Here is a 16,740-nt window from a genome sequence, read left to right as displayed (position 1 = left end):
TGGTGGTGGGGGGTTTGTCTTCTTTCGCTCCTTCTAGGTTCGAGTCTTCATGTGCACGTCTGTCACCCCGTGGTGCCTTACATGCTTGCTGGATTTGCAGGGTGGTTAGTGGATCGTGAGATTAGTCATGGTGCGCGCAAGTTGATCCGGATACCCACATAAATAAAATAAAAAAAGTAATTAAATGAGAGACCGTTCTAATGCAATCCTCAGAATTCATAATTAATATTCTCAAATATCATCTATATTATTAATTTTATATGGTCGTTCCACCCTTGCTGATGGTGCTATCTAACACCTCAACACATTATTCATTACAACCTGATCAACCAAAAGGGGAGATGCTAGTCCACAAACATTAATATTAATTTTTCAGATTTAATTGGGGGGCGGGATAAGAATAGTGGTATTCTGCATAGCGGACTTGAAATATTCCTCAAACTCAGGAGTCACGCTTAGAGCAACTTGTGAAACTATTGGAGATAAAGCATTCCACACTGATTTCTTGCTCGCAAACTCTTCAACAGCCGGGCTGCCAAGAGGAAAAAAAAACGTTAACAATAATTCAAACTCTTCAAGAATCTTACTGGGATTGAAAATACTGGGATTAATTCAATATGAGGTTTTTAAAACCAATATATTTATTTAATTTTCTAATAGAAATTGCAATTACCTTGTACCAGGGAGAATGGAAACAAATTCCATTCCTTCACTGTCAGCAATCTGAGCAACAACGAAGAATCTTGGCACAGCAAGTAATTGACCAGCCTGTATTTTGGTGTCCAGGACACGCTTACCACCAGTCCCCACAACCTGGACGCGGCCGGTGCCTCTAGCAACATAAAAAACTTGAAATGTGCCGTCGGCGGTGTATGATGGCGAGTACATGGCATTAGCTTCCAATTTCACACTGTTAACGCTTAAGCCTGCTTCTTCAAGAAAAGGAAATCTAGCTGCTGTCAATGCCTTAAACACACCACCCCCCCTGACATCAACGTCAGCCAAAGCATCATCAATGTTGTACACCATATTTTCAACAATTTCCATGTTAGGGTGGGGCATGCTTATTCCAGGCTCTAGCTTAATGAGCATAATCCCAGTCTGGCTTTTAGCAAGCTTGTTGGCTTCCTTTCCGTTCATCTTATAAGCTCTGCTAAGGAATTCTGTCGAGAACCCTCCCATGATACCTTGGCCTCCACTTAAGATGAAGTAGGTGAATTCGCCAGGAATGTGTGCCTTGGAAGTTTCCCCTAAGAAAACTATAACGACTTCTTCTGAGTGATCTCCATTATTGTACCACCAAGACAACGCTCCAAGAGGCACTGGTATCACGTCTCCTTTCTTGAGTCTTAACACCACCTCTTCTGACGAGTTTGGGAGCACCATTCCCACTATTCCGTCACTACCTACCGGAGACCAAGATTATACATGTCAATAATTGCATAAAAACAATGAAGACTTCAAATTATTTACTCAGAATATATTATATTGTAATATTAATTAATTCTAATTAAAAATTATAAAATGAATAGATTTGAGATCGTGATTATTTAATAACAATATTCTAATACTATACTAAATAATTATTTAATTTAAAATCGTTAGATAAGATCTAATGATCTAATTTATATATATTATATATTAAAATTTTTTTTTTTTCTCATGGCTGGTTGTGTTATTGTATTATGATCAAAGCTCAAACAATTGAATACTACCGTCTTTTATTACAAAGACGCGTGCCAGAAAAACTTGTACCGGACCCACTTAATTTAACCATCGCAAACCATAATAAATAAAAGAAAAAATATCTAATAATTTGTAAGGAGGAGGAGGAGAGAATTAATGAATTGGTACATATACCTTGCAGAACATAGCCAATTTTAGAGGAATCGGAATAATGGGGAAGAGCAAAACCACGAGGCTGAAGGACAAGTCTTCCTGCACCAACCTTTTCCTCTGCTAGCAACGGAAACTCAGAACTTGACCAGCTATAGTAAGATCCAGCTTCTCCATCAAATAACTGTTGGAATAACCTTGGAGATAAGTCGAAATCCATGGATGCCAGTTGTGTTGAGTAACTTTCTTGAACAACTACTACATATCAAACAAAAGTAAATAAAGATAAAGTAATGCATGGCTGGACGTAGAGATGAAATGCAAGGAGTGAATGAATTTCCTAAGAAGCTTCTGGTCAGATTGAAAAATAGCACTGCCGAGCCATAATTAAGAGCTAAAACCAAGGAAGGAAGGAGGCCATACCGAATGCAGGGGATGAGAAATTCAGATGCTAAACTTACAGAGGGATGATTTGTGAGAGATGAAGGAGACGATCCCTTCTTTTATAGAGAAATGAAGCTCTGGAGGAGAGGCAATGGCTCTTATCTTGAAAGCCATGTGGCATGCTGAAGCTATTTCCCCTAGCCGACTTTAAAAACCAAAATCATCCACGCATTCTGATACATGTCAATGATATGGTACAGAACAGTGAAGGAAAGGGAAATAAAGGAGATAAAAGATTTATGATATGATTTCCTGTACAGGACACACACCCAATGCATGGCTGGACGTAGATATGATTTTTTTTGTCGGTGCAATTCATGTTTTATTACAATTACGTAATAAACAAGAACGCGTTTTGCTTACTTGCCACCAACCCATATTAAAACATTGGCTGATGGTGCTGCTTGAATGATTTGGTAAGGAAAAGCCTTGGCTGTGTGCTTTGTTTTTAGTTGGCTCAGAAATATGTTGACTCAGTGTGCCTATTCCTTGGAATCAATTGATCTCTATTGATGTAATTATTTTTAATGTCGAAAACTTTCATTTTTGTCATAGTTAATCATTTGTTTGAATTCCAGGGTCTTGACACTTCGGAGCCAATAATGATTATAGAGGACAAAGTGAAGCTGGTATGGCTTCTGGGATCATGTATATATTTTGACGTAGCAAATTTTTGCCTTCATGTTGAGTTTGAAGGGCACTGCATGCCTGCATGTTCCAGGTATTTTCTCAGTTGCTTGACAAATCAAGAACAAATATAAATTTGGTTCTCTTTTTCTTGGTTTCTCAGATTGGCAAGTATGAAGATACAATTGGTACATGCTTTGTTTTCTCAGAAAATGGTGAGCTCATCTCTATTCGTCTCCTTTGGTTTAAGGAACTAGACTAAGAACCTGCTTTCCTTGCATCAAATTTTGATACTGCATCTCTCTTCGGTGCATCAGCTAGGACTCGGGGTCACCAAGTCAACTTTGGCTTTCTGATTTGTTTCTGGCAATGGTTCACCAAGATAATTGAATGATTCCTGTTTCTTAGTGCAATTTTATCACCAAAAACGTGTCTTTGCAGAAGCTGCCCCTTTGGTTCAAGAATAGACAGGACCATCAGAAGCGAGCCTTTTTGCAGGTAGATATATAATAGATCCAAACCAAGCTCCAACTATGGAAGTGAAGCCAGTTGCACAACTTCAAAAGATCCTATAGTTTATAGACATGAAGAATTATATCAACCTAATAATTTATATTATTAAATAAAATTTTAAGATATATATCATTGTGTAATACACTCTCTTAAAATATCATCTTGTATTTGATTTTTATCAAATAAATAAAAAAAATAAAATTCAAATTTATCATCAGTTGACAATCAAAATTCTGCTAGTATATTAAAAACTAATTTAATATAATAATTTAAATTATTACATAAAATTTTAAAATATAATTTCTATTACTCTTCAACACTGAACGATGATGTTGAAGATGCGGCAATGACATGGTCAACCTGAAAATCTTGAATAGAGAAAACCTGACAGATCTTCAATGTTGATGATAGTAACGACTGATTCTTTAGTTAAGGTAATTTCCGGTAGGCTTCTCTCAGGTCCCAGGTAGTTGGCAATTTTATTGAATTTAACACACACACCCCTATATGTAACGTTATACTCTGTTTATAATTTCCCGCGGAGATTCTTTTCGCTGTCCTCGTTTTCTACTCCTAAAAAATCAATCTTCCTGCAAGTAATTTTGATATTAATCGGTCTGGATCCAGCACTTTACGTCAAGAAATCATGTTTTTCACCGAGGATTATAGCTGTTAGAATGGCCAACATTACATTAGTTATGCCAGTGCAATGCTGCAGTTCCACAATTTAGACGGATATGGTTGCATGGAAACAGAATCGTGAGACTGATTAGATCTCATTCAAACTTTGATGTCTCCTCTGTTCTAGCTAAAGGGCACCGAATTCCTCTGGCCAGAGTCTCGACACTTGTATCATATGTAAAGTCTTGGTTTCCAAAAAGACTACGACAGCAAAATTAACAATGCTGCAGTCAAATTTGTAATCAAGACAGAGAGGAAAGTTTTGTCACGGCATAACATTACACTACGGCAACAAACAAGGACTGCCTATGCAATAATGCATGTAGCGTTGGCATATCTTAGATTATCTGCCAATTAGAGTTAAAGGCAAGATTATTCCTCGAGGAAACATTAACAAAGTGATGAAAACTTCAACAATATGGGAAGAATTTTATGCAGCTCAATTGGAATTGTACGTGATTGTTAAAAGATTGCATAAAATTAGGACTGCTTTGCATGCATCTAACCACTGCCTCATGCAGTATCCATTTACTATACAATTAAAAACATGATTTAAATTTGTTTTTAAATTTAGTTTTAATTTAATTTTTAAGAATGATTAAAAAAGATGGAAGGGGTTTTATTAAAAGAAGAGGGGTTTTGCCATATCACTTGTCACAAAACAATATTCCTTAAATAATGATGTTTTTTATTTTTTCTTTGGCTTTTCTTTCTTTTTTACTATCATTTTTTTGTTTACTTTTATTTTCATCCTTCAACTTTAGTTTTATTAGAGATTGGATTAAATAATTTTTGTTTAATTTACTTTTTATGAGGTTATTTTGATTAATGACCAACACTGTAAATTTAACAAGTTAACTTGGTTGACTTGAGTTTCTATCCGCTTTTGTTCTAATTGACTTCTTCTAAATTTCATCTTTCAATAGTAGATTAATTGAAAATTATATTTTGTATTTTGTTCTAGTTTATTTCTATGAGATTTTTCTCATCTCAAGACTCAGGTCACAAGTTTAGTGGATTAACTTGGGTTAACTTAATTTGTTTTATTGTATCTTTTTTCCACTTGATTTTTTTTTCAATTTTATCTTTCAACTGATCCTTTTTCCACTTGATTTTTTTTTTTCAATTTTATCTTTCAACACCTGATTTATTGAGAATTGAACTTCATAATTTATTATATTTTTTTTATATTAGGTTATCTCATTCTTATAACTCGGGATGCAACTTTGAGATGTTAACCCAAGTTGACCTAGGTTATTAATTTTTTATTTTTTTAGTTGAATTTTTTCTTAATTCCATCCTTTAGTATTGATTTTATTGGAAATTAGACTTTATAATTTGTTTTCATTTACTTTGTATGAGATTATCATATTTTCATAACCCAACATACAGATTGGTGAGTTAACCTAGATTGACTCAAATCGATCTAATATGTTATCTTCTCAATATTTATAAAAAAACCTATATTTTTACCTATCATCTAGGTTTTCTTTGGACCTACTAAGTTAATTAGCTCATGTCAGGTCAATCATCCTGCAGTTTAAGATTTTTTTTCTTCTAGAAAAAACAATAACAATGCCTAGATATTTTTTTATGTTAATTTTTTTTTCATTCAATTTGTAGTGTAGTATTGACCAATGAACATTATTTGTTGGAATAATATTATGACAATTTTGCTCTTGGCTAAAAAAATTGAGCTAGGATTTGAGGGTAGGATGGTTTTTAGCATAACAAGTACAATTAAATGTAAATGTAAAATTCAAATTTGTTTTTAATTTTAATTTTAATTTAATTTGTAACAATGATTAATAAAGAATTAGAACTAAAAAGAAATCATTTCATCTCCTAGATTCTATTGAGAATTGTTCTTTGATTAGCTGCGTGCATCCTACCAGCACTCATCAAAAGGTTTTCTAGTGTTATCCTCATCTTAAATTGCTAATCAGTCATTGACTTGCTTTCAGTGCTCATTCATCTAATTATCTTCATTTCAACACCATTGTCCTCAGTTTCACTAATTCATCATTCAATCATCATTTTTTTATTGCCTCCCAACTGATCTGAATGCTAATTGTTTTCCCTTCTCATGGTCCACTATATTGCCCCCAACTTCTTAATTTTTCAAGAAGTGTCGAGAAGTATTGATGTCACTTTTATCAAGGATTTTTCAAATTCGATTGGTGCTCTTTCTCTTTAATAATCAACTTCATATTTTAAATGTCATGTCTATTTCAAAGTCTAATTATTGAAATGAAATCAGAAAGATGTCGGTTTTGTAAAATTATTTTATTTTTATTTTTTTAAATTCAAGCTTTTTTAGTTAAAGGCCCAACACATGTCATTCAATATATGTAGTCTTTTGATTATCTTGTATTTTGAAATCAGAAATTGACCCGTTGAAAGATTAAAATGGCTTTTGCCATGGTTCTTTGTGTTTATTTTAATCTTTGGTCTTGGATATATCTTTTGATGGTCTGTGATGAGGTGACCTTTTTGTGAATTTCAAAAATAAGATGCTAAAGTTAGAACTCATGATTTATCAAGAAAGGTGGTTTCTCTTCTATTTTTAGCACTTATTTTATCAGCATGCATAATAATAAGTAGCTTAATCCATGAAGCCATGACCTTTGTGGAAAAACTCTTTAAGCTTTGAGAGTGTCATTTATCAGTTCAAATTACTTAATTGAAAAAGACTTTTAAAAGCATATAATGTAAGCTATGGTTTATGACTATGAAAGAAAGGAATTTTACAGGCTTAAAAGTTGTTTGAGGGTTTCAAAAACCTAAGATCAACATCAACTATTCATCATTTTTTTTCTCTTATTGTCTTTGTAGAGAAAGCGACATATAACCTTATTAACCTCATATATCAGAATTCTCTTAACATGGTTCATTATACAAATCCAACTTTTCTTTGATGAATAACCAATCTCAATTATCTAATAACATCAGGAGCTTTATCCTGGATGCCAAAAGTCATGTTTGTAGTTCAATATTTTTTTGTATTGATTTTTGACATTTATTGTGCCTTTCCTTGATTGAAACTTTTTTGGTCTTTCTATAGACGTTCTCCTTCATTTATCTTTGACTAGGAGATTCAATAAACGTTCTCCTTCATTTATCTTTGACTAGGCATTCTCTTTCATTTATCTTTGACTTGCCTTTAAGTAGAGGCAATTTTAATGTTTTTTGTTTTTTGCTTTCACATAGCCTTTCTTATAGTTTTCTAATATGCCCCTAATCTAGGTCTTCTTTTTTTATCTCTTTCTTAAAGATTGGAGTTTTATTCTTGGCCTTCATTGATTCACTTTTGTCTTTCTTTATTTGCCCTAAATGTGGGGTGTGATCCTGGTTAGGGTTTTTCTAAAGAAATATTCTATCAGGCTCAAAATAGAATTGCAAATTATATATTTCCAATATTGTCAAAGAATGAAATAAAGATGACCTTTTCTTATTTCAAGGTTAGTGTGAACTGATAAATTTTAACCTCATCCAGTGTAATGATTTGGATTTGCAAGAACTTTGATTCGTGAGTCCAATACATGTCATTATGCATATTGTTAAAAACTTAGCTACATGGTGGGTGATTCAATTTCATGTGTGAGCTAAAAAATTGTTTGGTCACCCCATATCATTTTAACAAGAATCGAGTCATTTCTAAAATTAAAATACTTTTAATCTTTCAAGATTGATTAGCCTTAATTACAAGTTGAAGTTCAATATTTTATTAAAGACAAAATGCTAAACATCTCCTGACTTCAAAACAACAAAGAGACAAAGAAAAGACATGTTTTGTTAAAAAATTAGATGTGATCCCAATACCAAATGGCAATATTCTATAACAATATAATTGATAATTCATCGCCATTCTTAGACTAGTTTTTCTAGCAAGCATTTTCGATCACTTGTCATTATGAAGATGTTCAAAGGACAATAAAGCTAATAATATCACCTTTCACAAACTCAACTTGCCTCTTGCTCATCCACCTCTAGATTCATCTTTTATCATTGTTTTAGAATCCATGATAGAACTTTCAATCTTTCCCCTCTTCATATCTTATTCAATTCTTTTAGTAATCATCACCACTTCATGGAAATGTAGAGCTTAGCTTCATATTAAATGCTCATAATAAAGGGATTGAAAAGTGTTGGCAAACAACATCACCAATTCTGTATCTATTATTAGAGGTTAAACATATGTTGTCTTATCTCACCTTCTTTTCACGTATGACCTTACACATAGCCATTAGGATGGTTCTGTTAGGAGCATAAATTCAAGAAGATGTCTACCAGGTCTTTCTATGTCTTGATCTTAATATTGTTTAGTCTAATGTACCAGTTTAGAGCAGATTCAATGAGATTATCTTGGAAAAGATATATCAACATCCTATCATCATAAATTACCTCGACCATTTTATTGCAGTGAAATAAGGTAAGTGTTTGGACATTCCAATTCAGTGTATTTGATGAACTATGTTATCCTATAGTTCTTTGGTACTATGATCTTTGATACTAAACACACCTCAACTATTCGCATGAGATCAAACCAATCATTACACCCAACTATTTTTAATCTTTCTTCTAAAGTAGATAACTTATCACAGTTCATAAAATCAGTAGATTTATTGCCAAGAGGTCTATTTGCTAGTAAATCCATGGTGATACGAGCTTGACTTGACGGGATAGGGGCGATAGGCATAACATGTTGTTCTATTATTGAATTTGCTCCCAAGTTTTGAAATGTCCCTAGGACGTGGATTGATGGTGTTTTCATAAGAGGTTGTGTAAAAATCCTTTTTTGATTTTTGGAGCTCAACACAAGTTTGATGCTCTTAATTTTATTTTGATAATGGGTCTCTAATTAAGCTCTTTCTTTATTTTTCATCTTTCAGGTGTTGTAAATCTTGGTGAGGGACCTATGTTTCAACCTCGAAACATGTATGATAAATGTATAAGTATGTTCTTATATGATGAGATTGCCCTTCTAGGGTTAACACATAGTCGTGACCCTTGAATTTTGATTTTTGCTCCACAACGAAAATTTCTTGATTAACAGCCATTGTGTCAACCACAAATTTTGAGTTCAAGATACTTTAGGAAGGGTTTACTTTGATGCAAAACAAAAGGTAAAACACATAACCTAAGGACAGGTTCTATTCATTAAGTGATACAAAGGGTAGGTTGATTATCTAGTCTCAAAAAGATCTCATATCTGCCTAGTGATGATTTTCATAAAGATAGTATAGGGGCGTTGCAAGGAACAATTAAGGCATGTATGCCCATTATTACCAAGCAAGCACTCAGATATGAGTTCTGTTTCATGCATTTGAACTTTAACCAATAGTTATAGGGCATATCATTAATCCCTTATCTAACTTAATAAGATCACTTGTGCTTCCCAAAAATAAAAGTATATGATGCATGAGGTAGTTTTATTTAATGCATGATCAAATATGTACAGAAATTAAAGTGTCTAAAAATAAAAAAATAAAATAAGCTTATTGATTAGTACTTAAAAATATAATTTTTATCAAGGTTTTATATCATTATTTTGTATTTAAAGTATCAATAACTCCTTAACTAAAGCATGTTTTATAATAACAAGTCTAATACCATAAGGTATTATCACATAAATAAAAGGATTGATTGATGACTTGAAGAATTGAAATCAAAAGGATAAAGAGAGGACCAAACTTAGAAAAGAGATGCTGGTGTAGTCCAAATTTGAATACTGTTTGGTAATTAGGTCATATTTAGAGCTGTAGATCTCAGATTTAGGTCTGATTTATATGGATGGAAAGATGAGACATATGCCTAAAACTTTCATGTGGAAGTCAAGACTCAATTCTATTATTTGGCAGTCCAAATCTGTCTTACCGCTTAGACACTTTTCAGTGTTCAGTCCATATCTCGAGTTCTAGAAGTCCAAACGACCTCAATTATTTTTCCTAGAAAGCTAAGACAATTTTCTAGAACTTTCATGTAAATGTCTGGTTCAAATTCTGATGTTATCAATGATATTTTGTTCAAATAAGAAGATAAGAATTGTCATCCAGTCAAAAGTTCACCACCCACCCAATAATTAGTCATCATATCAATAGTTTCCAATTTTAGACTATAAAAAAAGGCATTTGCCATGCATTTAGGCATCTTAGTTTCCAAATTAAGATCTTGCTCTTACTCTCTTTGTATTTTTGTAATGCTTAAGTTTTGCTTTCATTAATATATTGTTTATGCCTTTCATTTCCTTTCCTTTACTTAGTTAACTTTTATCTTATTCATGTTCTTATCTTGTTTATTTATGTTTTTCTCTTTCATTATGTTTAGCTAAGTTTATTATTTTAAGGTGAAAATGTTACACTAATAGTATACAAATAAGTATAGTGTAAACTTAATATGAATTTTAATGTTTGATACTAACATATTTTATATTTGTTATCTTGTTCACTCTTAATACTTTTCTTATTAAATAGTTAATCTAGATTTATGTTGTATAACACTTAATATAACAAATACTTGGCACTTCATAACCCAACTGTATGGTGTAACTGACACTTGTGCTATGAAAGGAACTTGATTTATTGTTAACATAAGTTATAATCATAAATGCCAGACAACATTTACAAGTCTTAGCATTATTCAAATAAGATAATTAATGTAATTATATTAACCATTTATAATCCGATGGAATCTTTTTTTGTGTATGGTTTTTAGTTGAGTAATAAAAAGATTTTATATTATACTTGTTTGAAATATCATTAGTGGATCCTCTAACCTTGACATTTGTTTTTGTCAGCTTGATCCTCATATTGATCTTCCATATCAAAGTTCTCATCAACTTTTTATTCTTCTTCTATTATTATTATTGTTATTGTTATATTGTTGTTATTTATAATTTATACAAATAGCCTCCCTGTAATTCGACCCTGATCTTGCCAAGTTATGTATTACTTCGACACTCCTGCACTTGAAAAAAGACATTAATCAATTTTTCAGTCGTGTCACTTATTAACATAAAACACACAAACCAAACAAAACATAATTATCAGACAAAAAATAAGACTTAGTCCACAAGGTCCCCAGTGGAGTCATCATTCTGTATCACATGTGCGGGATTGCGGTGAAAAGACATCCACTCTCATATTCTATCTTATCTATTTATCTGGTAAATAGAAGGAGACAAGAAATTCATGTCTTTTATCTGTGAAAAAATGAAATGGAAGTCACCACCCAATATTTTGGTTACTAGAAGCCCTAACTTGTCTTAGAGATCAGGTATGGGGATTGGTTGTGTAAAGGAAAGGTATTAGCACCCAAAATACGCCATAACTAAGGGAAGTTGCATTATTCTATAATAACAAGTCTGATACCATAAGGTAACTTTAATTTTTGATAAATATTCATTCTAAATGCAGGCTTATCATATAAATTAAAAGATTGATTGATGACTTGAAGTATTGAAATCGAAAGGACAAAAAGAGGGTCAAACTTAGAAAATAGATGCTGATGTAGTCCAAATTGAAACATTGTTTGGTAATTGGGTTATATCTTGAACTATAGATCTCATATTTAGGTCTAATTTATATGGATGAAAAAATGAGAAATAAGCTTAAAACTTTCATGTGGAAGTCAAGACTCCATTTTGCTATTTGGCAATTCAAATCTGTCCTACAGCTCAAACATAGTTCAATGTTCAGCCCATATCTCGAGTTTTAGAAGTCCAAATAACCTTAATTATTTTTTCTAGAAAGCTGAGACAATTAAAAATCAAGTACGGAGACTGGTTGTGTAAATGAAAGGTATTAGCACCTCAAATGAAAGGAACTAAGAAGGGAAGTGAATATACCTTGTTTTGAGAAGACAATGGTGGTGCTGTGTCATTGCTTCGCAATGCAGTATCTCCTTCTCCCTTCCCTTTGCTGTTATGTTCCTCTCTTTCCAGCCTTACTTAGTGTTTCCCTTTTCTCTCTTACATTGCCCTCTCTGTTATTTCTCCTCTTCTCTTCCTCATGCTCTCCTCTCCCTTATTTTTTTCTCTGCCTACTCTATCTTGCCTCCTCTTCTGTTCTCCTCATTTTCTCTCTACCCCTCTTTTTTTTTTCTCCCTTTTTCAGTCTTCTTCTCCTGCTTTTATAGGCCAGAGACAGCCTTCTACTGGTAAAGGCCGACTTGTAATTTGCATGTAGAGGGATCATAGCCTTACTCAAGAGTTTCAAAAGTAATTGAATAGGAGACAGAAGTCATAATTAACATTCTCCAATATCATCAATATTCTTTCATATGGTTCCACCCTTACTGATGGTGCTATCTAACACCTCAAAATATTATTCATTACAACCTGATCGACCCTAAGGGGAGATGATCATACACAAACATTAATATTAATTTTTCAGATTTAGTTGGGGGGCGGGCTAAATATAGTGGTATTCTGCATAGTGGACTTGAAAAATTCCTCAAACGCAGGCGTCCCGCTTAGAGCAACTAGTGAAACTATTGGAGACAAAGCATTCCACACTGATTTCTTGCTCGCCAACTCTTCAACAGCGGGGCTGCCATGAGAAAAAAAAAAAAAAAACATTAACAATAATTCAAACTCTTCAAGAATTTTACTGGGATTGAATTATAAACATGTATGAAAATACTGGGATTCAATATGAGGCTTTTAAAACCAATATATTAATTTAATTTTCCAATAGAAATTGGAATTACCTTGTACCAGGGAGAATGGAAACAAACTCCATTCCTTCACTGTCAGCAATCTGAGCAACCGCGAAGAATCTTGGCACAACAAGTAATTGACCAGCCTGTATTTTGGTGTCCAGGACACGCTTACCACCAGTCCCCACAACCTGGACGCGGCCGGTGCCTCTAGCAAGATAAAAAACTTGAAATGTGCCGTCGGCGGTGTATGATGGCGAGTACATGGCATTAGCTTCCAATTTCACATGCTTAACGCTTAAGCCTGCTTCTTCAAGAAAAGGAAATCTAGCTGCTGTCAATGCCTTAAATACACCACCCCCTCTGACATCAACGTCAGCCAAAGCAGCATCAATGTTGTACACCATTTTTTCAACAATTTCCATGTCAGGGTGGGGCATGCTTATTCCTGGCTCTAGCTTAATGAGCATAATCCCAGTCTGGCTTTTAGCAAGCTTGTCCGCTTCCTTTCCGCTCATCTTATAAGCTCTGCTAATGAATTCTGTCGAGAACCCTCCCATGATGCCTAGGCCTCCACTTAAGAAGAAGTAGGTGAATTCGCCAGGAATGTGTGCCTTGAAAGTTTGCCCAAAGAAAGCTATAACGACTTCTTCTGAGTGATCTCCGTTGTTGTACCACCAAGACAATGCTCCATGAGGCACCGGTATCACGTCTCCTTTCTTGAGTCTTAACACCACCTCTTTTGACGAGTTTGGGAGCACCATTCCTACTATTCCATCACTACCTACCGGAGACCAAGATTATACATATCAATAATTGTATAAAAACAAAGAAGACTTTAAATTGTAATATTAATTCATTATAATTAAAAATAATAAAATCATTAGATTTGAGAACGTGATTATTCAATAACAATATTCTAATACCATACTAAATAATTATTTAATTTAAAATCATTAAATAAGATCTCATGTAATTTATATATATTATATATTAAAATTTTTTTTTTTTCTCATGGCTGGTTGTGTTATTGTATTATGATCAAAGCTCAAACAATTGAATACTACCGTCTTTTATTACAAAGACGCGTGCCAGAAAAACTTGTACCGGACCCACTTAAATTAACCATCGCAAACCATAATAAATAAAAGAAAAATATCTAATGATTTGTAAGGAGGAGGAGGAAGGAGGAGGGGGAGGGAATTAATGAATTGGTACATATACCTTGCAGAACATAGCCAATTTTAGAGGAATCGGCATAATGGGGAAGAGCAAAACCACGAGGCTGAAGGACAAGTCTTCCTGCACCAACCTTTTCCTCTGCTAGCAACGGAAACTCAGAACTTGACCAGCTGTAGTAAGATCCAGCTTCTCCATCAAATAACTGTTGGGCTAACCTTGGAGATAAGTCGAAATCCATGGATGCCAGTTGTGTTGAGTAACTTTCTTGAAGAAGGACTACATATCAAACCAAAATAAAAAATAAAGATAAAGTAATTAGCATTATTAACTGAAACTAAAAGGACCGGAGACCTTTTGTCAGTCTTAGTACTGTTCTGACTTGATCTAGCTACTGCTACGAGAATGTTATAATCTTTCCAGCGACTTACTGTATATGTTCATTAATCATCTTGAAGAAAATATATTTATAGGGTTTTGCATGTCAAATGCATTTCCTAATTAAGAAGCTTCTGGTCAGATTGAAAAAAAGTATACCCTTGGCCATGTACCTGTGCTGTAGCACTCCCACGCTTTGAAAAAGTTTACAGTTCAGTCATTAAATATGATATTATATGTATTATCTCCATGCCTTTTTATTTATTATTTTATTTTCACATTTATCCTAAATCTTTTTCATGTAAGCACCTTTTAGAGTTTTAATTCCTCTTCCATGTGCATGTGAATGAAGAAGTATATATGATCTGAGATGGATAACTTTTTTGTAAAAAAATAACAAGAAGGCTTTTCAAATATGTTTTTTCTTGGTATAATTATAAATCCAAAGTTCTATATATAAGCATTTAATTAAATTCATGTTTTCTAATTAAAAACATAAGAAATACTTGTTTTCTTAAAAAAAAGATGAAAATTATAATTTTACCATTACAAAAAATAAAGATTAAAAGATAAAAAAGGGTAATAAATATGACAAGTATATAAACAGAAAAAGACACAAGATTTAATGATCATATATATTCGAAGTATGCATACTTGAGTTTAGCATATAAACATTAGCTTAAAATTAGCACTGCCGAGCCATAATTAAGAGCTAAGACGAAGAAAGGAAGGAGGCCATACCGAATGCAGGGGATGAGAAATTCTGCTGCTAAACTCACAGAGGGATGATTTGTGAGGGATGAAGGAGACGATCCCTTCTTTTATAGAGAATGAAGCCCTCGAGGAGGGGCAATGGCTCTTATCTTGAAAGCCACGTGGCCTGCTAAAGCTATTTCCCCTAGGCTACTTTCAAAACTAAAATCATTCCGTTTTCTGATAGATGCCACTGATATGGTACAGAACAGTGAAGGAAAGGGACATAAAGGAGATAAAAGATTTATGATGATTTATGATCTGATTTCGTGTACTGTACAGGACAAACACACAGAGCCGCATATTTACTTTAAATTACTTTATTTCATTCACATGACCATACATGCCATGGTAACCTCAATTGATTCAGATTATTTTTTATTATTTTTTAATTAATTTTTTTTTAGTTTTATCCTTTAACATTAGATTTATTAGAAATTAGACTTCATTGTTTATTTTAATTTACTTTCTGTAAAATTATTATATTCTCATAACCCAATATATAGATTGGTAATTTGACACAAGTTGGCCCGAATCGATCTAATAAGTTGTCTTCTCAATATTTATAAAAAAAACTATATTTTTACCGATTGTTCAGGTTGCTTTTGGATATGCTAAGTTTACCAGGTCATATTTAGCTAATCCTCATATGATTTAAAATTCTTTTCTGCTAGAAAAAAATAATAGCAATGCCTAGATAATTTTTTATGTGAGAAAAATTTAGTTCCTCAATGTTATTTTCAAATTGTGGGGGGAAATATTAGATTTTTCAATTTTTCAAAAACAAATAAATTGCTTAAATACCACAAGAACAAAAAAGGGTGGATTAAGCTTAGGGGCTTTTATGCCTTTTTTTTATTTTATTAAAGTTAAATTACTTAATTACCCTTGAGTTCAAAATTAACAAAACTATCATCTAAAGTGTTTTGGTCTTTTCATCATAGTTTTTTTTGTTAATGTCAAGTTAACTCGAATATTCTTACATTTAGTAAATGTTCCATATTTAAAAGAAAAACTTAGTCAAAGTGTATGTGGTAGGTATCACATGTGGGGTCATCTGATAATCAAACATTTTCTTCAACAAGCAAAGTCACTTATGGTGATAATATTATTTGAATTATTCAAAAAAGAAGTTTATAACATAACTTCCCCTTTCCCCTTTCACTTTTATTGTCTATTTGGCTTTGTTTGCAATCTATTTAAGTTTAAAGAGAATTAGATGATAGTTAGATGATTGCATAAGGAAGGAGGTAGTACAAGAAAAAAGAAAGAATTGTAAATAAAGTAATAAACTAAGGAAATTTTTTATTGGGTTAGGAAACTATTATTTTTTGGTACAATTACTAAATCGGCGCAATTCCCTCTTCATGTATGGTTATCAGATGTCGTGAAAGGAGCTACCCATATTTCATCTCTAATAAATACTACCATCATGGTAATAGCGAGAATTTTTGTTGTAACTTGACTTCTTTCTCTTTTCATAGTTATACCTTACATAACGAAGCTAATAGCTTTGCTATGTATAATAACACTATTATTAGAAACTCCTTTAGCTTTTGCTTAAAAAAATATTAAAAGATGTTTAGCCTATTTTACAATGTTTCCGTTGGGTTATATAATGTTACTTAATATTGTTATATTTTTTTATTGTAAGTATTATTCTTATAAATA

The 16,740-nt window shown here is 32.8% G+C and overlaps 2 protein-coding genes across 6 annotated transcripts in view; both read right to left on the bottom strand.

The window, feature by feature from the left end:
- Positions 1 to 215: 215 nt before the first annotated feature.
- Positions 216 to 15,148, bottom strand: LOC105138155 (glutelin type-A 3-like). Of its 2 annotated transcripts, none has more exons than XM_011044169.1 (4): positions 15,058 to 15,148; positions 13,984 to 14,217; positions 12,811 to 13,543; positions 216 to 532 (listed from the first exon to the last, which is right to left on the bottom strand). In XM_011044169.1, the coding sequence occupies exons 2-4, from the start codon at positions 14,177 to 14,179 to the stop codon at positions 379 to 381; spliced, it is 1,083 nt and encodes a 360-aa protein (XP_011042471.1). In that variant the 5' UTR covers positions 14,180 to 14,217; positions 15,058 to 15,148; the 3' UTR covers positions 216 to 378. The 2 variants fall into 2 exon arrangements, with proteins under 2 accessions (XP_011042471.1, XP_011042470.1); XM_011044168.1 differs by lacking the exons at positions 12,811 to 13,543; positions 13,984 to 14,217; positions 15,058 to 15,148 and adding exons at positions 674 to 1,406; positions 1,861 to 2,094; positions 2,260 to 2,365.
- LOC105138157 (glutelin type-A 3-like) overlaps positions 12,342 to 16,740 on the bottom strand; it is a 52,614-nt gene continuing 48,215 nt past the window's right edge. For 3 of the 4 annotated variants that reach the window (XM_011044170.1, XM_011044173.1, XM_011044171.1), the window contains one exon: positions 12,356 to 12,392. Coding sequence is in view for 1 of the 4 variants with exons in the window: in XM_011044172.1 (XP_011042474.1) it covers positions 12,497 to 12,504 (8 nt within the window). In the remaining 3 variants the exon portion in view is untranslated. Of the gene's footprint in view, positions 12,505 to 16,740 lie in introns of all 4 variants that reach the window. The other variant, XM_011044172.1, reaches the window with a different exon arrangement.

This window comes from Populus euphratica, unplaced genomic scaffold (genome assembly GCF_000495115.2).
Source record: "Populus euphratica unplaced genomic scaffold, PopEup_1.0 scaffold153.1, whole genome shotgun sequence".
NCBI classification, from domain to species: domain Eukaryota; kingdom Viridiplantae; phylum Streptophyta; class Magnoliopsida; order Malpighiales; family Salicaceae; genus Populus; species Populus euphratica.
This window is presented reverse-complemented; position numbering and strand designations above follow the sequence as displayed.